This window comes from Poecilia reticulata, chromosome 1 (genome assembly GCF_904066995.2).
Source record: "Poecilia reticulata chromosome 1, P_reticulata-male-v2, whole genome shotgun sequence".
NCBI classification, from domain to species: Eukaryota; Metazoa; Chordata; class Actinopteri; order Cyprinodontiformes; family Poeciliidae; genus Poecilia; species Poecilia reticulata.
This window is the reverse complement of record NC_088830.1, coordinates 13,187,969-13,209,861: the sequence shown is the minus strand read 5'-3', so window position 1 is coordinate 13,209,861 and position 21,893 is coordinate 13,187,969. Positions and strand designations below refer to the sequence as shown.

The 21,893-nt window shown below is 39.3% G+C and overlaps 1 protein-coding gene across 6 annotated transcripts; it reads left to right on the top strand.

The window, feature by feature from the left end:
* Positions 1 to 1,008: 1,008 nt before the first annotated feature.
* On the top strand, positions 1,009 to 20,499 carry cep170ab (centrosomal protein 170Ab). Of its 6 annotated transcripts, none has more exons than XM_081606563.1 (20): positions 1,009 to 1,165; positions 3,304 to 3,381; positions 4,370 to 4,515; positions 4,618 to 4,707; positions 5,496 to 5,577; positions 5,785 to 5,840; positions 6,219 to 6,369; positions 7,284 to 7,421; positions 7,531 to 7,983; positions 8,076 to 8,440; positions 8,532 to 8,651; positions 8,748 to 8,880; positions 9,406 to 10,857; positions 11,397 to 11,640; positions 11,917 to 12,025; positions 12,140 to 12,301; positions 13,261 to 13,349; positions 13,672 to 13,765; positions 18,042 to 18,093; positions 18,220 to 20,499. In XM_081606563.1, exons 3-20 carry the CDS (start codon positions 4,411 to 4,413, stop codon positions 18,465 to 18,467), a joined length of 4,143 nt encoding a protein of 1,380 aa, XP_081462689.1. In that variant the 5' UTR covers positions 1,009 to 1,165; positions 3,304 to 3,381; positions 4,370 to 4,410; the 3' UTR covers positions 18,468 to 20,499. The 6 variants fall into 6 exon arrangements, with proteins under 6 accessions (XP_081462689.1, XP_081462687.1, XP_081462670.1 ...); XM_081606561.1 differs by having other exon boundaries at positions 8,076 to 8,446; positions 9,409 to 10,857; XM_081606544.1 differs by having other exon boundaries at positions 8,076 to 8,446.
* Positions 20,500 to 21,893: the final 1,394 nt, after the last annotated feature.

Here is a 21,893-nt window from a genome sequence, read left to right as displayed (position 1 = left end):
TAAAAGAGACTTGACTTAGGGCACGGTGTATTACAACCTTTAAATACAGTCTAAAGAACTCAGACAGCGTTATAATGATAGCACCGGACACCGTGTCTCCAGGTTTACATGTCACTTAAAACAGAGGTGAGCTATCCTTTTATCAATACTTTGACATGCTCAACTGAACGACAAAGCTGAACTCAGAGATTGTATTTCTGAAAAAAAATCTCTATTTGATTGATTCTATTGACTACTTAGGAACTTCAAAGCATTTTATTGGATAGAGAAAGCAGATCAAATTTGTCAGTTACTGTTTTCTCATAAAATACAGTAATTGAAGAGAATAAGTTCTTATTAACTAAATCTAACAAGATTTTAACGTCACTGAAAAGAGACTGACCACAAAATAGTAAACGGAAAGTGCATAATCTTAGTATCAGTTTTATTGATTTTGATTTAGTCGGACCTCGGTGATGATTCTGATTTCATTATCGGTCTTTTATTTGTGTTTGGTGCATTTCATGGCTGGTAAATCAAATAGATTATTTCAGACCAGCTCAATGCTTTGACGCCATCTAGTGCCCAGTGTCAGAATTACGTTTTTACGTCAAAAAAAAAAACCACTCCTATAATTTTTAGGCTTAGCAAGAAAGGAATAACAATAATGTTTTTTTAAAAAAGACAAAATAGTTAAATGCAAATATAGATTACAGTGAGTCTAGTTCAAGATTCTCGATTTGAAATTAGATCGTTTTGTATTATTTTCAAACGAACTGTGATACGGACGTGTATCTTTTCGCCAGAAAATAAGGTGCACAAAACAAGATTTATTAACACTATCACTATCGGCGAAGCATCAATTAGCTATGCTGCATCATTTTCTTTCTTTCATTTGTTTTCTATAATCTCTGTTCTATAAGTCTGAATTTCCTAGAGTCATCATCCACAATCATCCTCACTCATGATTTCCAGCCTGTGGCCTGGTATTACATAATCCCATTTGCTCTCCCAATTCTAGCTCACAGCGCCACCGAGAGGCAAAGACGTAGAAGCGCCGAAGGAGCTGGGTTTGGGTAGCGGAGCTTGCTGGAGCAGCTCCAGCGCTCAGAATAATATTCTTTATACACACATTCACCTATCTAGCTATCTGTCGGATGCCGGGTGTCCATCAGGCAGCTGCACGGTGAGAGACATTTATCTTCCGCAGATTGTCGTTGCTGCTCTGAGTCATTCTGCTGCCTCCTCGGCTGTGAGGATATAGGCGGTGACATGAGCATCGCTGCTGGTGAGACATGCAGGCTTTCGCCGTTTTATAGCGCTTGGAGGTCCGTGAGAGCACACCGGGAGGAAAGCTTTTGAAAATAAAAACGTGAGACTCGTCTCTGTTAACCCGCTTGAATTGGTCTGTGTTGGGATTTGAAGGGAGGAGGAACATCAAGGATGAGATGAGTGTGGACGCCCCAGATGATCATGTCGGTAATTAGACTCACGGCTCCGTGTTTATTCCTGCATCTTTCTCGTTTTTCTACAGCCCGGATTGTTGGGCCTGGATATTATTGTGTCTCTGTTTTTGAACGGCTCTCATTATAAGCGCTGCATCGAGTCATGGCCTAACTGGGGTAATTTACAGGCTCTGGCATTGGCCTGTTCAACCCCATCATCTGTGTCCGCCTGTTGGCGCGACAGAGGGGCTGTCATTTACTGTACTGGGTGAAGCCGTGCGTATAGTCTTCTGAGGAAATCTGGGGCATTAGTATGGGCCCTGCCACTGAAAGCCCTCCACAAGGAGTAGTGTCCCAATGGGGGGGGGGTGTCTTAGTTATTGGAAATAACAAAGTGTGCGTAATTATATCTTTAGATTGTACCTCTATTGTTAATCCAGAGCGTGAGTCAGCAAGCTCCATGGGTTGCTGCAGCCCTTTAAAAACTGCTGGGGGAACATCAGTAATATGACTACTTTACATAGATGCACCTAATGTGGGTACAGGTGCATCTATGTAAAGTAGTCATATTATTGAAAAGTTTATACATTTCAGTAGCTCAGTTTAAAAAAAATGAAACTAGTACTATAGCTTAACTAGTCAGAGAGAAATATAGTTCAAACACATCTATCTATCTATCTATCTATCTATCTATCTATCTATCTATCTATCTATCTATCTATCTATCTATCTATATATATATATATATATATATATATATATATATATATATATATATATATATATATATATATATATTAGAATTTACTTTAAATGTAAAAAGAGGATATTTTGGACCACTAGACATCAATGCAGTAATTTTTCTCCTTAGCCTTGGTAAAAACAAATTTCCGGTCATCTTTGATTCATGGGTGGTGTGTGTGTGTGAGCGTGTGTGCGTGCGTGTGTGTGAGCGTGCATGTGTTTGAGATGTGTGCGTGTACGTGTGTGAGAGAGAGACTCTTGATGGATCAACTTGAGCTTCAGACAACTGCTTGTGAAACTGTTGAGTTGGTTTTGATTCACTGGCCTCTCAAAGTTGCAGTTATACCGTTTGCTTTTCCACCTTTTTCTACCAAACTTTTTTCTTTCCTCAACTTTACATTGATTTACTTAAAAATTACATTCCCTATGATAGTTCATATTTTTGTTATACTGAAAATAAAATTTTGCTACCATCTGGCACTCAGTTTTATGCCCATGTAAGCCTAATTTTCATACCAAATACCTAAATCTATACATATTGCTTTGCTATAATTAAACTACTTGAATGAGCTGCTTGATTGCAAAAATAAGGATTTTTGTCTTATATAACTGTAAGTATATAGATTTAGTAAGGAGTTAAAGAGATTTAAACAGTGATGTTCGGGTTAAAATGAGTTATTTTTCATCCGTTTACATCGTACGAATGATTGTTCATTTTAAAACCACAATGGATTAAATGTGTAAGTGATCCAGTAAAGTCTGATCTTATAAACAACGTTCTGTGAAGAAACCAATGATATGAGGCCATAGTTTTGGGCCAAATGTTTGGTTAAAACAACACAATCTCTGTCCCAGCAGCATAACCCAAGCCTCTGGACTGAATGAATAGCCCAGCAGTTTTCAGAGTGTGCGCGTTGTAATAAAGGGTCAGAATGGAAGTCATATGATCCCGAGGAGCAGACACAGAGGTTTGCATTTGCAAGGAAACTTGTTTCCCTCTTGCTTCTGTGTGAATCTGACAGAATTAGCTATCTTATTGCTCACATCATTGTCTCTGTCCTGCTAGATAACAGCCTCATAATCTATCAAATGTCATCACCGTTTCCTCTGCTTCTTTCTGACTCTTTTTCTTCAGTGTGACTTCGGGGTTTGCTATGAGGGCAGCTCCTAGGAGTACTTCACTGGGCAACTTTTGAAGGTTGACGGAAATTCTGTAAGCCATCCCCAGATTTTCACACTTGTAGTTGGTTTTTACACTTTGTTATCTTCCCGTTAGGCAGTAATGAACATGTCCATGTCCTTGAGTGATGTCAGAAATAGCAGCTGTGCACATGATGCACAAACCACATGCAAAGATAGGAAAAATTCGATAACTGCATAGTGTCTTGGAGAAGAATCTGATATTGTACACATTCTTTTCTCAAAATCCTAAACTGTATTGTAATATATTGGGATTTGCTATGATAGACCAACACAAAGTAAATTATGAATTCACAGTGAAAGAATAAATATTTTTCATTAAAAAAATCTAAAAAAAAGTGTGCTTAGCCTTCCCGAGTCAATACTTTGGGGAACCATATTTCTCTGCATGTTTAGACTAAATACATTTAGTTTAAATAAGTTCTATACAAACTAATAAAGTTTGAGCTATTTTGCAAAGTGGGGGGCACATACATATACTTTTATTCAAACTATTCCATCTCTCCATCATCCACACCACGACATTGCCACACCATGTTTCATTGTTCCCAATTTACATTTTCTGAAACAATTAATATTTAAATCTAGGCCAGAGAGTTAGAGCACCTTCACCAGGCATGTTTTATATAACATGGTTTCCCCGTTGACAGATGGACAACCACAGTGTAGGTGGACGTTCATGTCCTCGTAGGTATGCAGTTGTACCATGTGGTTTCCATTTCCCATGAATTGAGGAGGGCTCTGGGATAGGTTCAAAACTTGCTAAAAGTTCAATATAATCTACCCCTATTTATTCTTCTCCACATCTTTTCCTTGACCCGTCTGCTGTATTTTTTATCAAATAGGTATGAGGTTTTAGTATGACTGTCAAGTGCTATGAACCTTTTTTGCAAGGCCCTCTATGCACCACATATGTAATTTACCCAGCTGATATTCTTAGTACTCACCATTTAATTGAATGAAGTGTGAGCTGTGATTTGTCTCTCCTCTTTTATTTTCAGCATGATGCACTAGTGGTCAAACGTGATCTTCCGAGGCAGACATGAGTCTGACGTCCTGGTTCTTGGTAAGCAGCGGCGGGACGCGCCATCGTCTTCCCCGGGAGATGATCTTCGTCGGGAGGGATGATTGTGAGCTCATGCTGCAGGTACAATATGAACTTAATTCCCAGCTGCCCTTCCCTATGATGTCAAGTATTCTGATGAATGAAAATGGATTACAGAAACTTACGGGGTTGTGTGTGATTCAGTCTCGCAGCGTGGACAAACAGCACGCTGTCATCAACTACGAACCAAACGCAGACGAACATAAAGTGAAGGACTTGGGCAGCTTAAATGGGGTAAGTTTTTGTGAGCTTGGAAACCTTAGCTTGGCTCCACCAAATAAAGGTAATGCTAGACATGAGTCTAACTGCATGCAGTGATACACCAGATATACTTAAATTCATGTATCTAAAAGTAAGGCCTTAGAAAGTCTTAAGTTAATTTAATAAAATGTAAGTACGCCTTACATAGGTCAATCACAGGTCTTTAATTTTGTCTTGGTAGGACTATTTAATCTAAGATCTGTAGTTTGTTTTTCTCATGCAAAGTTAAGTAAACATTTCAGAAGCATACAGACATTTTCATTACATTCTGTGACTTGAGGTGGTTGAGGCTACCACTAACCAGCGACTTACAGTATATACCCTTCCTAGCAAGACAGGTTTTTTTTTTTTGTGTCTATCATGTGAAAATGTAGATTTATCATCAGTTGGCTGGCATTCTGTGCTAAAAAGCTCACCAGTACTACAATATATAAAATTTGCAATTTTCTTTTGAACATTTCTGTCATGTTATGCATCTTTACTTTTGTTTATTTTATTCACAATGGCCTTAAAATGTATTAGAAAATCTTACATTTGAGTTGGTGAAATCTGCAGAAGCCCTACATGTTATTTATTTAATCTAAAGACGACTTTAGACTACTTTTCTAAAAATCAATTTCCTATGTCGTAACAACTGTAATAACTAAAGATCGTTATTTTGGCCCTACTGAACTACTTTGAGCTCTGCGGATGAAAGATGGTGGAGAGGTTTGGAAAGTGAACAGCTCGTTTTATACAGGTCTTAACCTTATGTTTTGCAGACTTTCGTCAACGACGTCAGAATACAGGAGCAAGACTACGTCACGCTGAAGACCGATGACAAACTGAGGTTTGGATACGATATCCTTCGGAAGTTCTACTGTGCAAAGAGGCCAAACTAAATGACTCTCACACACACGAACCACTGTCAGCCGCGTAACTTTATCTGTTTGTGAATAGATGTGAACTCTCAATGTACTCCGCCTGCTGCATTATACATAAGGCTATTCAGTGCTTGTTTCTCAGTGCTCTGCAGACCTACCCAACATTTGCCTTGACCTACCTCACATACCAACCTGTTCACCGTGGTTCGGGGAGAGCTGCACATTCCCGAGGAGGCGCTCAAGGTTAGACAGCATGCTGTGCGGTGAAAAATAAAAAAAAAGAAAAGCTTGTTTGCAGACCAAGTGGATTTGTCTGCTCAAAACAGGACAGCCTTGTACTTTTTACATGACTTTGTGGTCAAAGAAATAAAAGAGTTCTGCTGAACCAATCTAATGCTTCACAGCTGATGAAAGCAACGTTTCATCTTGTCAAGCCCAGGTAGCTGCAGAGAAAGGTTTTTATCTTAATGAGCTTGCAGAATTCCAGTGTTAATAGTTAGAAAGGCTTCAGTAACATGCAAAAGTGAGTACATGCGGCAAAAAAGTCTGCATTCAGCTTATTCATTAGCTTGACATTACCGTGTTGCTTCTTATCTTTTTCTCTGTAAACTCAAACGTCAGCATGAGAAGCTGAGCAGCCAGCTTCAGATGATCCAAAAGAAACCTGCAGAGAAATGTGAGGTGAAGCCTTCAGAGGCAGCAGCGGCGTCGGGCTCAGAAGGAGCCGCGTCAAAACCTCCAGAGTCCGGCAAACCCGAGGATAAGACAGTAGGTGAGCTTTAACATCCATGGAATAACTGAAAGTCCAACACAGCACATGCTATTTTGCAGGGTTGTTTTTCTAACTTAAGGATAAATTAGGTATAATAAATGAAAACGCATCAAAAGAATGGTGGTAGAAAAAATGTTAGAAGAATTGCACCAACTTCCCAGTAACTTGATATTTTCCTGTCTAATTGTATAGGAACTGCACATTCTGCATTAGTTTCTTGAAACTTATTGCAGATATTTACTTTTCTGATATCCTAGTATAGAATTTATTTCTCTGAAAAAATGTCTGAATTTTTTTTTTTCCTCTGGTGGCCTGAATCCTCTCCCGCACATTAAAGATAGAGAGGGCAAGCTCGAAAGGATGAAACTTGGACATTTTTGTCATATGTTCAGACTTATTTTTATCTGCAGAATAATCTGGGTCAGTTTGTCAATTCAACAAAACATTCCAAAGGTGGGAACAAATGGACTTCCTGTGGCCAAAGTCCAGCTGGTGGATAAAGAGTTTGCATACCTCCATAGAGGAAATAGTTTACTTTTCCATAACTTCTTACTATTTCTATAGTTTCTTACGTCTTGAGATGTGCAGTAACACCTTCCACACAAAGGCGTATCGCTTTAACCGCAGCTTGGTCGCACCTTAACCTAATTCACTGATTGGAAAAGGATTATATACTTTAGTTTCCATCTGGCCAGGCTTGATCAAGCTGAAAATTTGTTCATTCCAGTCGCTTGGTGATTTATTTAAAAAAAAATTATTTTTTTTGTTCTAGCATTTTTTAATTTGGGAAAATGATTAACTGTGAAGTGTGCACCCATTTCAAATGGTCTTCTCCACATTACAAGCTCCCCCATGCTCCGCTCCTAAATCTCTCATCCATTCAGTAAGACTAACCAATTCATTGGTTTTAACAGGAGACATAGCAGTTTTACACAGGGGCACGCCCCTTTATGGGCAGCCTGCTTGGTGGGGAGACGGAGACACCGATGATCAGCAGCTTGGAAAACCTGAGGAAAAAACCTCTGATAGGAAGAAGGGAAAGTCAGAAACGGGTACTTTCAGTTTTTCATAAATATCACATGACCAATGCTATTTTCGGAAAAATAAAGGAAGTAAGAAATTATGAAGTTTAAATTGTCAAATCTCTTCACCTTGTTATAGACACCAAGAGAAGTGCAGAGATCCCAAAGTCTTTGCCTCACGCAGTCTCAAATCAAGAACCTAGCTACTTTGAAATTCCAACAAAGGATGCTCCCGTCGCAGCTAAACTCAGTGAACTTCCTCCACAAGATCAAGAGACCAACGCTTCCACTGCTGCTGTGGAGCCCATCCACGGCCATGCCTCGTTCACCATCGAGTTCGACCCTGGGGCGTCAGGCAAAGTGTTGGTGAAGGATCGGGTGGCAAAAGTAGGGCCAGAGACCCGACCCCGCCCAAAGAGGGCTGCCGGAGAAGACCTGAGTCCCCTTCAGACAGCTATGGTGGCAGCGGAGGTTAAAGTTGCTGACTGGCTGGCCCAGAATGAGCTGCCATTGGCTCTGAAAGAGACGGCGGCAGAGGATGATGGAGAGAGCGTGAAAAGCGATGTTCCTGTGCATCTCAGGAGTCTCAAAGGTGCGTGATGAAAAGTGTTACAGCATGTGGTTAATTTCTTCCTTTACGCAGTCATTTGTTGTACGTTCTAATGTGTCGTGCACACACGGCAGGCAGTAAACACGAGGATGGTACTCAGAGCGATTCAGAGAATGCTATTGGAGAGCAGCGCAGGGCCGCAGCGTTGGAAGAGCGCTCATGGGGGCTTTGGGGTGGCGCCGGCATAAAAGAAGGTCGTGCAAATGTACCAGAAGGCCTCTTTGCAGAAGAGGACAGCCCTGCAAGGCGCTGCAAGTCTTCAGCATCGAAAAGGCAGAGCGGGTTGGTGGAAAGGCGGCGTGGCTCGGCACCACATCAGCATGGTGGTCGTGAAGAGTGCTACGGACACAGAGATGAATATAGCGACAGAGGGACTTACACCATTGAGCTGGAGAATGGGGCCAATGAAGAGGAAGAGGCTAGGAAACTGATTGACAAGGTAAAGGTTAGACATCTTTTTCTGTACTTTTTTCTTTATCAGATCACAAAAATTCTTTTGGCTTTATTTCATTTTCATTTGTGTCTTCCAGGTATTTGGTGCAGATGAGCAGCGTGTTTCCAGGATGGGGGGAATTGATCAAAGAGAGAGGTTGTCTTCACAGAGGTCTGGTTCGAGAGACAGAGGAAAGCCTGGACGTCTGGAGACAGAGGTGCAGAAGAATTCTTCTGACTTAAAGTGATTAACCAAGACTAAATCTGTTTTTAGTAATACACGAGTAGAATTCATTTTTTTTCTCGGGATTTAGCTCTTGTCAGAAGAGTTGATGGTTGGTGGTCCTCGTTGGGTGTCACAGTGGGCTACTCTTGCTGCCAGCCACATTCGGACAGATCCTGAGGGATCTGGAGGGGACAGTCACACCCTGGTCACAGAGGACAGAGGTACTCAGTTTAGGTCATCAGATCACTCACATCATTTATTTTGCATATCTATTGAAAAGTATTTTTATACACTTTGCAACTTTGAAACTGCATCAATAAAAAAAGCCTATAAAGACTCATAGTAGCATTTTATGCCTAAATGGTTTTTAGATGACAGAAAATTATCACAATCCCAAAACATTTGAAGCAATGGCTTATGGGAAGTTTAAACCTATGATTTTTGTTAATGGTGGAACTCAAGATTAAAATATTGAAAATTTAAAAACATAGAAGGAAGGGAAAAAGAAGGACTGATTGGTGGATGGAAGGATACAGCTTTGAATGGATGTTGGGATGGATGGATGGATGGATGGATGGATGGATGGATGGATGGATGGATGGATGGATGGATGGATGGATGGATGGATGGATGGATGGATGGATGGATGGATGGATGGATGGATGGATGGATGGATGGATGGATGGATGGATGGATGGATGGATGGATTTAATGCCATTTCATGAAAAGATTTTCTCATTTTTCAGCAGAAATAAGCGGATCCAGCCACATGGCCTCTGTGCACACTGAACGTAAGAGGAGAACCCTACCACAGCTACCTGGTGAAGAACTTAACCTGGGAAGGAAGACCCAGGGTGGATGTCTGAACACAGATATGGGTGAAAAGCAGGATACAGAGCTTCAGGAGAAAGAGAATCCAAACGAAAGGCTATCCAGAGGAATGAAACAAAGTGTTCAAGGCACTGGAGGTGTGGGCAGTCAGAGCGGTAGCCCAAGTCGATCTTCTCCGGCCAAATCACAGGACAGTGGTGGTGGTAAATCAAGTCAGTCAGGTGTCCTGAGCCAAGTCCCTCCACGTCCACTGACCAGTGGACAGAAGAGAATGGAGGAGGCAAGGAGGAGAAAGAAGGATGAGGAGAAGGCTAGAGAAAGCACTGGGAAACCACTACTGAGGCAGGAAAGTTTCACTGTGGAGAAACCGAGCTCCAGTGTACCAATAGAACTTATTCCACGTATCGATGCCTACACAGGAACCAAAACTCAGAGTAGGGACGGGGGCATAGACAGTGTCTCTATGCAGAAAGACTCAGAAGCTGTGGCAGCTTTTCTAGAGAGCACTGTGTCAGACCAAGGTGATCCTCCAAGTCAGTCTATTGAAGGTTCCATGTCTCCAGAGTCAGACGTAGACACAACAAGCACAGTTAGCCAAGCTGATGGCGTTAGAAAAGTAGTTCAGAAACGCAGGATACTAGCCGGGCAGCAAAAGGAGAGAACGGTGGTCTGCACCTCTAACAAGGGCCCTACTGGGAGCAGAGAGCCTCTGGACAGGAGGGGGAAGAACAGAACATCTGGCCCTCAACAACCAAGTCACCCCTCAACATCCCTGGACCTTACTGACGATGACATCAACTCCAACTCCCTCCTTTCCGACTCACAGCCTATCTCCACACAAGACTCAAGGAGTTCAAACCTTAGAGGCCAAACAGTTGGGGCCAGCACCAAGTCGAGTCGGGCCAAGATGACACAGCCGTCACCTTCTTCTGCCCCAAACAAAGCCAGTAATGTTCCCAAGCCAAGACCCACTCGGACATCCCTGTTGAGGCGAGCCCGCCTAGGGGAGTCATCAGATACCGAACCCGCTGATATGGACCGGATGTCAGTGGCTTCTGAGGCATCAACTGCCAGTTCCACATCCAGGACAGGGATAGCAAGAAGGGGAATGTCTAGAATTGAGGCTCTAGCACAGCCAAGGAGACCAAGGGTCGGGTCTCCATCTGCCCAGAGCGACTCGGAGGCCACCGTGGCTAAAAGCAGAGGGTCGAGCGGCCGAAGTGCAGCAGGAGATTACGTTCTCAGACACGGATTGAGAGGTTCAAATGTGGCTTCGCTATCCGGACCCAGAGCCAGAGCTAACAGTGCCTCCAAGCTGCCTGATAAAACTAAGGGAACATCATCGTATGGGCATATTACACCTGCATGTAAGTGGAAAATCTTTCACCAGAATCCATGTTGTCTGTCACTGAAATCTGTTCAACAATCTCTTTGGTGTCAATATCTGTGTTTCCATCATTGTTCTTTTATATCATTGTTCATTTCGAATTGTATAACCATTAGAAAATGTTTGTACAAAATGACAGAATGACTTCTGTCATTTTGCAAAAAACGTTTTTATGCTCATTTGACTTTTCCAAAAAGGAAATAATGTCATTTAGTGTAGTTGTCTTTCATAATCGATCACTTTGCTCCTTCTTGTCCAAATGTGCTGGTTTTGTTTGTTTCGGTTAATATTTACTGTAAAAGGCAACATCAGCACTGATTTTCAGACATTTTTGAAGCCCAAATTCCCTTGCTGGTTTTTCTGGCGCAACAAAAATGTTTAGAATTTTTCTTTTCAAAACGTTTGTTTGCCTTGAAACCAGTCAACCCACTCGTGCCTAGATGATGCTGTCTTCATATTCCCCATAACCAGAAATCTTTGTGTGTTGAAGGTTTAGCTTCTTTCGTATCTTCTTTTAAGCTGGGACTCGGTGGCGCCGTGTTCCTGTGGAGTATGCATCCACCTCTGAGGATGAGTACGGCTCAAATCGCCACATATCCAAGCAGGGGCCTACGAGGCCATTCCCTTCGACCCGAGTTGCCCAGTTAGGAGGTTCAGCTCCAGCAACGCCCAACCCTGCAGGCCTGACCAGCTTGAAGCAGAATTCCAGGGACCAGGATGAGTACATGAGAGACTGGACAGCGCACAGTGAAGAAATAGCCAGGTGCGTGGGTGAGAAGAGCTCAAAAGCATGCAATCTGAAGTCCATTTTTAGATGCAACAATGAGAACGTCACCTCCTTCCAAAAACACTGTTGTTACTTTCGCCGCATGGGATGTTTTTTTTTTTTTTTTCATTACTTTTTATATGTGCAGCTCTGATCGTAGTTTCTTGTATGTGTGAGTATGAGGCATAGGATGATAAACACAAGCACATAAAAAGGAAGTTGACATTTTTAGGTGTAATGTAATGATGTCATTGCTTTTTACTTGTTAATCAGGATCAGCCAGGATTTAGCCAAAGATTTAGCAATGCTGGCACGAGAGATTCATGATGTGGCTGGAGAGATTGACTCAGTCAGTCCTGCAGCAACTGACCCTGGAGCTCTGGTATAAACACATCACATGAGCGTCAACACTGCTGACCAAACAAATATTTATTTACAGGAATGTATAATTGAGCTAACGTTTGAATTCTCTACAATTATTATTCATTTCCTTTAGTTGGAGGAGTCGGTATTTGATGATGGTTTGGATCTGGGTGGTTCCACCGCGGAGCAGAGCAGGATTCCGGCAGGTGAGGGGCGAACCGTGGAGCTACGACAACGAAGCTCAAACGACCAGAGCTCTCGCTCGATCCGTCGACAGACATGGAATAGAGACGATGTGAGTCCGAGCCCCATTATCGAACATCAGTTAGTTGTACATTTCGCAGAGGCGTTTTACTTACAAGAGCGCTTGCTGAGGAGGACAGATAGCTTCAAAGTCAACAACTCCATGCAGTAACTTGGGTTTTCCAGTTGGCTTTGTTTGATCCACTGACTATGACTGTAATTAGAATCATATTGTACTGTATGAGACTTTGTAATCTGATTCTATTGCAATAAATTGGTCTAATTTAAACTGAAATTGGACCGATTTTAATTCTATAAAACTGGGTATAAAATGGACGCAGCTTGTAATTTGGCACGTTATGGGTAAAACTAAATTAAATTAAACTATTAATGCCGTGATATTGTTGATTGCTGCTGCCTCCAGTCTAGACAAGCTAATTTAGGAAGGTGCAGGCACAAAACAGTGTATAATGATATATGGTTTTCCAATATGTGCGACAGAAAACACTGCTCATCACACATAACACACCATCCCTCCGTGAAACATTGTGGTGGCCATGACATGCTGTGGAAATCCGTTTTTGTGAAAATCTTTCATGAAGTTAAAATCATCCACAAAAAAAAACCCTGTCCAGGTTGAAAATAAATGAGATTTCTGACAGTAGCCAACATGTCATGCATTCGATCACAATTAGAGCAACATAAACAAGAAGGTTTAATCTGTCCTGTGGAGAGAAAAAAAGTGTTTGACATGGCGTTCTCTTTAAAATTAGCTTTTATCTATTCTATGTTGGATGAAAAGTCGCTTGCTGATGCCCAATACAAGGTACTGCATGTATCCCCAGTTTCCACAATCCATTTGTTCATTCTGACCTCAGAAACTGGAGTTAAATGTAAAGAGAATAAAATAAATAAATCAACTGAAACTGTAATCATTCCTATCAGAACAAGTACAGTTAGAACATTTACATTTTTTTGTTTGTTTTTTTTGTTTTCATTTTTTTTCATCAGCTGTACCTTGACAATGTGCTGCTTGCTTCTGTGACTCAACTTTCGACCAGAATACGACAGTCTGTGGACAAAACTACCTGCAAAGTCAGGTAAGCCTTGTAAACTAACCGCTTACTTACTGGCTGTTAACACAGAAATAAATTACTGTCGTGTATTTATGTATTTGTGTTTTCTGTTAGAACTGGACAAATTGATTAAAGTCTGAATTCCAAATCAAACAGATTTTCTCTGTCAAACAGAACTAGATTTTCTCATTAGGACGAAAGCCCGAAGGTTTTAGGGTTTTAAAATCTGCAGACATTGCCAGAAAGAAAGTATCTGAACTGTCAGCTAATACTTCTAACAATAGCTATATTAAGCGCTTTTCTTCTATTGTGCTTTTATCTATTTTTATCTGAACTCGGCCTCCAGGATTCTTTTCAAGGATAAGGAAAGGAAATGGGATGAGATTGAGACCAAACTGCAAGCAGAGCACGACTCCTTAGTTCTCAAGAGCTCTAACAAGGTGATGAATGTTTCTGATATTCTCACAGTTATTGATTATCCTGCTTCATTTTTAAGCAGGCTTTTTTCTGTCTGTCAGATGTTAAATTAAATGTGTTAGCTGACCAATGTCCTGTCTTTAAATGAACCTTGTTTTTCACCCTGTAGTGTTTCAAATGCAGCTAAATACTGTTTCAAGTAAAAAAAACATAAAAAAAACAATTTTATTAGTATATACTTATATACAGTAATTGATACTTTTTTTGTAATCTAAAATAATCATTGACTCATAGTTGCATAGTCAAAATACCTAAATCTAAATTCAACCAATTGCTTATTAATACGAATATTACTAATTTCCATTCCTTAGTTGCCTGATGTCACTAAACAGCATCAAACCCAAAATTAGAAATATCTCTTAGAATGTTGGTCCCATGTTGTCTATTCTGATTTAACAGCTGTAGAAATCATTAGCAAGTCTACATATCTATTTTATTATTACTGGGGAATCTAGTAATAATAGATAACCGTCTTAGCCTTTACGGTAAATTGTCAAGGCTAAGACGATTTACCGAGTTTATCAGTCAGATTGCATGTAGTCTGCACATTACACCCTTCTGCTACCTTGAACATTGCATAGTTCACACACCAAACACTAGATGGCATTAAAGCATTTCTAAAAGTATCCTTAGTCTGTATCAAATAACATTTGTACGGAAGCGCATTGCTATCACGCAGGAAAAAAAAAAATTCGAGTGCTATCACGTTATAACGTGATACGTATCTTGTTAAAACGTGATACATATCTTGTTAAAACGTGATAGTTATCTTGTTAAAACGTGATATGTATCTTGTTAAAACGTGATAAGTATCTTGTTAAAACGTGATATGTATCTTGTTAAAACGTGATATGTATCTTGTTAAAACGTGATAGTTATCTTGTTAAAACATGATATGTATCTTGTTAAAACGTGATATGTATCTTGTTAAAACGTGATATGTATCTTGTTAAAACGTGATATGTATCTTGTTAAAACGTGATACGTATCTTGTTAAAACGTGATAGTTATCTTGTTAAAACGTGATACGTATCTTGTATAAACGTGATACTTTTATGTCCAGGAAGTGGCGATATTATGCTAGGCTTTTACAGTGGCTAACATGAATTGGTCAGGTTTCCCTTCATGTTTGGTCTACACGGATACGGATGCTGCTTTGCACTGTGGTTAAAACCATTAATAGCATGCTACTCTTAGCAGGATTCTAAATAGAACGGGGCTGCACAGAAGGAAACGTCAATTCGGTTCTCTAGCTGTGACGGCGTTCCTGACTGTCTGGATCGAAGCTGGAGTTGGCTTCCGATTGTAGCTTCTGATTCGGGAAATGGCTAAAGAGCAATTAGAACGGAGGCTCAGATGTATTTGCTGAACATTTTCTGTTCAGATTTATTTTTTTTAACAGTACACTTGCTGAACAACGGCAACGGCTGTTCGTAACCAAGCAACCGAAATCAACAGAAGGCTAGATAGTGGCAAAAGACAAAACTAGATCCTGTTAAGCATTCTTCAAAATAAAAGACTTCCTCTCAAGTTAAAATGCATCCCTGTAAGCCACAACAGCCAAACAGAAAGGCAGGTGCTCTAGGACAAAAAATGAAAGAAAACAGAAAGCTAAAATAATAGCAAATATTGTAAATGTGATAGTTCATTTATAATGCATTCCAGATACAAAAAGGTTTTTAAATCTCTCATGTTTGAAGTTTCACAATTCAGATAAAGGTTTCACAAATCACAAACTAGGTTTGAAATATTCTGCCATTGGCGTAGAATAATCTACTCCAGATTTGAAGTGTCGATGTATGTTTGTTTTTAAAGCATATCAGGTGATTTCTTAACACTTGCATGTTAAATCTAATTCCATGATTAGTTACTTATTTACAGGGCTGCACAGTGGTGTAGTTGGTAGAGCTGATGCCTTGCAGCAAGAAGGTTCTGGGTTCAATTCCTGGCACGGGTCTTTCTGTATGGAGTTTGCATGTTCTCCCTGTGCATGCGTGGGTTTTTTCTGGGTACTCCGGTTTCCTCCCACAGTCCAAAAACATGACTGTCAGGTTAAATGGCCTCTCCAAATTGTCCCTAGGTGTGTGTGTGTGTGTGTATCTCTTTGTTGCCCTGCGACAGACTGGCAACCTGTCCAGGGTGTACCTCGTCTCTCGCCCAGAATGTCAGCTGGAGATAGGCACCAACACCCCTCCCGAGCCCACTAACATACAAGGGTGTAAAGAAAATGGACGGAGTTACTTAATTACAGTCATATGTTAAGTATAATTTAAATGCTTATTATTATTTACTGAATGTAACTTGATTGTACATAATTACAAAAAGGTGATGTGAAAAATACTTAAATTCAAAGCTTTATTTATGATTTATTTTTGACAAAAGGGAAGAGAGAGGAAGTCTTTTATTTTGAAGTATGCTTAACAGGATCTAATTTTTTGTCTTTTGCCACTATCTAGCCTTCTGTTTATTTTGGTTGCTTGGTTACGAACAGCCGTTGCCGTTATGCACCTATTGTACTGTTCAATAAAAATGTTTTACAGAAAATGTTCAGCAAATACATCTGAGCCTCCGTTCTAATCGCTCTTTAGCCATTTCCCGAATCAGAAGCTACAAACGGAAGCCAACTTCAGCTTCGATCCAGACAGTCAGGAACGCCGCCACAGCTAGAGAACCAAACAGACGTTTCCTTCTGTGCAGCCCCGTTCTGTGTAGGATCCTGCTCAGAGTAGCTATTAATGGTTTTAACCACAGCATCCATATCCGTGTAGACCAAACATGAAGGGAAACCTGACCAATTCATGTCAGCCACTGTACAAGCCTAGCATAATACCGCCACTTCCTGGACATAGAATTATCACGTTTTAACAAGATACGTATCACGTTTTAACAAGATAACTATCACGTTTTAACAAGATACGTATCACGTTTTAACAAGATAAATATCACGTTTTAACAAGATACATATCACGTTTTAACAAGATACATATCACGTTTTAACAAGATACATATCACGTTTTAACAAGATACATATCACGTTTTAACAAGATACGTAACACGTTTTAACAAGATACATATCACATTTTAACAAGATACGTAACACGTTTTAACAAGATACATATCACGTTTTAACAAGATACTTATCACGTTTTAACAAGATACATATCACGTTTTAACAAGATAACTATCACGTTTTAACAAGATATGTATCACGTTTTAACAAGATAGTATCACGTTATAACGTGATATGTATCACGTTTTAACAAGATACGTATCACGTTATAACGTGATAGCGCTCGAATTTTTTTTTTCCTGCGTGATAGCAATGCGCTTCCGTACATTTGGTATTCATACACCACCTTGACTTTATTCACAATGAAACAGGTTCAAAACTAAATAGCTTCACTGGTCAATAAGGGGTCAATAAAATTGTTCATTTTTGTAGAGAAAGACTAAAATGTCATTTTATAATTAATTACAGTGATATTTTGAACTTTATCAAAAATATGCACTAGTCTCATGTATTCTTTTGTTACTACTCCACAATTATTCACCATGATGATATATCCTGTAGGGACTCTTAATGCAGTGATAATTCATCCTTTGGATGCTCTTTGCAGTTTGTATTCCTTTCCTTGTCGGTTCATTGGGTTCTTCTCAGTTGAAGGTTACTGTTTCTTTAAGAGATTCTGACGTTTTCCGTTTAGTCTGTATGCTTGGACGTTCATAGCTAAAACACAGTTGTAGTTACATTTGGTGCTCCAGAATAAATGACACACATCCAGTGGAGTCAAAAAGAAAATAGAGACAGCAGAGGTGCTTCTTTCGCAATAAAATCCATTGATGTTCTTGATTTTAACATAAAAAAAAGACCTGTAAATACCTGTTATTGCTTCTGTGATTGCTTTTGCAAGATGTTGAAGTTGTACTCGTATTCACTGCTTATTTCAGATAACAGATCAAAAAATATAGAGAAAAAAGTTACAAGTTTAGCCCCATTTAACCTATCCCTGGTGTAGGGAGATACATTTTACATCAGTGTGCCCTCACATGAATCTGGAACAGAAATGTCAGACCAAGTCACAAAGCTTGTAAAACATTACTCTTTATAAAGACCTCAGCTCCAAATTTTTCTGCAGCAAAAAGAGATTAGTTGAGCTGATTGGCTCAGTGCTTGAGCTCCTTACTTACTTAATCACATCCTCAAGCACCCTTCATCTGTCTAAATTATGTTCTTAACAGGAGATTTCAACAATTATTCAAGACCTGAAGAGTGTGGAGAAGCAACTTTCAGGTAAGGGCATTATAGCCCTTTATCACAAAAATAAGCTGTCATAAGAAAATTATTTTATGCATAGTATTTTTGGTGAATTTGGTGCTAAACGATGCCGGAGTTAAGTTGCTTGGTTGTTCTGCTCAGTTATCGATATGATGGTGGACCCAGACGGCACTCTGGATGCCCTGTCCAGCATGGGCCTGACAAGTCCTCTAAGTGACCAGAGGACGAGTCCTGGGAGTCAGCAGGGGGCACAAGCGTTGCATTCCAGAACAGAGACAAAGACATCCAGCGCACCGTCAGCACCCAGGCGTGAAGAACTTTCTGGCAAGCCCTGTGGATCCTCAGAGCGTACAGCAGAGACGAAGCAAGGCAAGAGTGTTGCATCCTAAAACTGACAAAGAAAATTACATCCAATGATTTTTTTTAATATAAAAACTGACAGGACATCATTGGAAAAGGCATTGGTGTGGGGTTTAGTTATTTTTATGGCTTTTTTTCTCGCTGAAGCTATAAGAAGGTGAGTGAAGGTTTTGTCAAGGTAAAGTTTGTTGACTGTGTTGTCAGATGTATCATTTTGGACCTTCAGCTTGTCAAAGGAAATGCAGTTAAGAAAAGACTGAAGTATTTACAATGAGCCATGTGTCTTTGTGTTGCAGGTTAGTTTTGTCCAATATACTTAAACAAAATGAGAGAAAAGCATATTGATGGAGTGTTAAAACTGAGCTTGTCTTGGTTTTTAAATGAGGTAATACTGACATCAAGTCCTTGCTATAGACAAAAAAGTCCCATAACAGTAAAACAGACATAGAATCCTAATTTAAAGGGCAGATATCCTGATTTTCTTGTGTTTTGCTTTTACAGGCATACAGCTTCCTGTAGATTCATACTTAGTTTTTCTGATTCCATAAAATATTTATACACATTTTGGAAGTATTTTGTTTTTACTTTTAACTTTAGCTAATGACATCAAACCAATTGGTTCAGTCCAACAACTGGTGGAATGTCATGCAATCTCTGAACATGAGTAGATGTTTAGCAGTGAGAAACCACAAATAAAAATGAAAAACACCAAAAGACAGTCTAGTCATGCCTAATCAACTTTATGCTTACAAACAGCTCAAGTGTCTGGCTGCTGACTCCCTGCTGGAGCTTGTCTACTTACTTTATATTATCCATTTTTTTTCTTTTTTGACTCATTTCTGTTCAACAGGTCTTTTCCAATATACTGTCAGAAACTTAGTATCCAGCATACAGGTCATCATACATATAAGATGCTAATTTTCTGTTTTGAGAGGCGTGACTACATAGGCTTTGTTTTGCTGCCAACAACAAACGGATTTGAAAGACAATGAAAAGACTAATTTGATTATTTTTTAATTGTTTCCAAAGTTAGAGGTTTTATAGATCCACAATGTGATATTTGCCCTCTAAAGAGATCCAACTGTATCAGAACAGAAACCAAAACAAATCTGATTAAGTGTCCTTTTTTGCTGCCATAGTTATTTATTTAAATAAATATAAAGTACTTTTCCACTTCTTTCCTGTTTATCGGTTTTTCTCTGTATTGACTTTCCAATCTCAAATCTCCATTACGACTTCTTCTTAGGAAATAAACTGTCCTTGCAGGGCGTCTTTAGTTAAATTTCTTCTTAATGTCCTCTCCTTGTGTTAATGTGGTTGAAATTCAGTGTATCAGAACAGAACCTGGTTGTTATTAGACAATATAAAGGCAATCGTAGCTCATGGGGTGGATTTTTCTCTCGCAAGTGAATTTTGTCACAAGTGCCCTGGATCAAACAATTAGTGGAGACAGTAGAAAATAAAGTTTGAGGTGGAGTTTGTTCCTTCGGAGGCTTGAATTGCTGATAAACTTGCATCGTCTCATTAATCTTTGCGGGACCAGGACATGACGTTCCTAAACGACACACATTTATCATGTTTATGTCTTTTACCAAAAGCAGGGTTTAAAACCAGCTACCAGGACATGAGAGGTTCCACAAACGGACCGCTAACAAAATGTTGTGTTAGAACCAGCATAGACTGGGACTACCTCTGAGTCCTGCAGCTGCATTTTACTATTTATGATGCAACCAAACTGGTGACTGTGTAACGACCGTAGGCTTTCCAATGTCTTGCCTCATACCAATGTTTACACTTGAATGTACCCTATAAAGATCTATTAAAAAAAAAAAAAAAAACTTTAGCCAAAACAGTTTTAATAGAGACAAATTACTTTGTGCTCAGCACGCTTTCTCTATAATTCTGCAAATTTGTTGAAGCATTTGATGACTTTTCTTTTTCTTTTTTTCTTTTTTTTTGATGTTTGTATGACTTCATTTTGTAATCTTGTTGGGTTAAATGTTGACCTTGCAATACATGTCTCGTTTGTCTCATTTACAATAAAATGCATGATCATCATGACCTATTTTTTGACTGTCTTTGTTATTTAACTGGATAAAAAAAACTACTTTTGGAGAATTATTTACAAATGAAACTGCTTTATAAATTGCAGATTTGGATATTCTATGCAAATGTAACAAACTTTTGAAATATGACTCAGAGGGAGAGGATGAAATTGGAATGGTTTAAATCTAAATGATGTAGATTTATACAGGTTTTTGCTCTTAGGTATTTCGTTTTTAGTTAGTCTGATACTTTAGTTAGATACTTTAGACCTGTTCAGTGCATAGCCAAATTTTTAACCCTAACCCTAACCCTATCCCTTTTTTTTTGGCGCAGTAAAAAAAGCTCTGACAAATGTAAGAGAAAAACATCTAATTTGAGTGAAAACCAGAAAGCCCCACCTGTAGTTTTATTAATCGTTTTATAACTCCGCTGTTTGATGTTGCGTATGGAGTTTAATTCCCTTTAAATTCACCATTCAGTCTATAGCACTATGCAGGGTTAACATATTAAAATAAATGCTGTTGCTGCTTGAAGACAACTTTAAATTGTAATAAACTTTAGCTTAACTGCTGTACTACTGAGGTTTTTAAATGTAGCTTCCCAACAACATCCCAGTGAATATGTTTGTTGTTAGCAATTGGGCATCCCATTGCATGTTTGAGGTTTCATTAGATATTTATCCAAACATAAATAGAGAAGCAGAATTGATCATTAATGAAATATAAGAAATATTTAATCTCAATTAAATCGTGCCCTTACCTAGTCACAGCCATTTCACAGGAAATAATAGCTTTAAGTCACATTTTCTCTGCAGTTCTGCATCTATTATTAAACAGAGAATGATTAAAACAGCCATGAACATTGTTATGTTATGTTGGTGAGCAGCGATTTACTTCAATATTGATTTTACCTAAAGGAAATGCAATGAGATTCAGACTATAAGAAACAACATGCATTGACAACGCATTGATAAGTCTATGAGAAAATGATCAAAAACAATCTGTGTTCCCAACAAAAGGCTAAAACAAATTATATTATTTTATAATTCATACATTTGGATGTCAAGAGTTAAGAATAAAACCCCAAAGAGTTTCTGCCACTCATTCTGCATAAGAAAAATCTATTTCTTTCACCACGAGTTCAGTTTAAGTCATGCAGAAGATAATAAATTATTAGATTGGATCTACGATAAGCCAATAAGAAAACTGTGTCGTTGTTTAGTTTCCTTTATCCTCCTCCTCCTGCCAGAATCCCTCTTGGTCTCTAACGTCTCACACTCAGCTGTTCCTCTTACTGCCATTCGTTTCTCACACTTTCTGCAGAACGAATAGGGTTTTAGAGGTCACCATGTTAATGTTAACCCACTGCTAATTGCACGTCTCCAGACATTCTGCTTCACTTTCTCAATC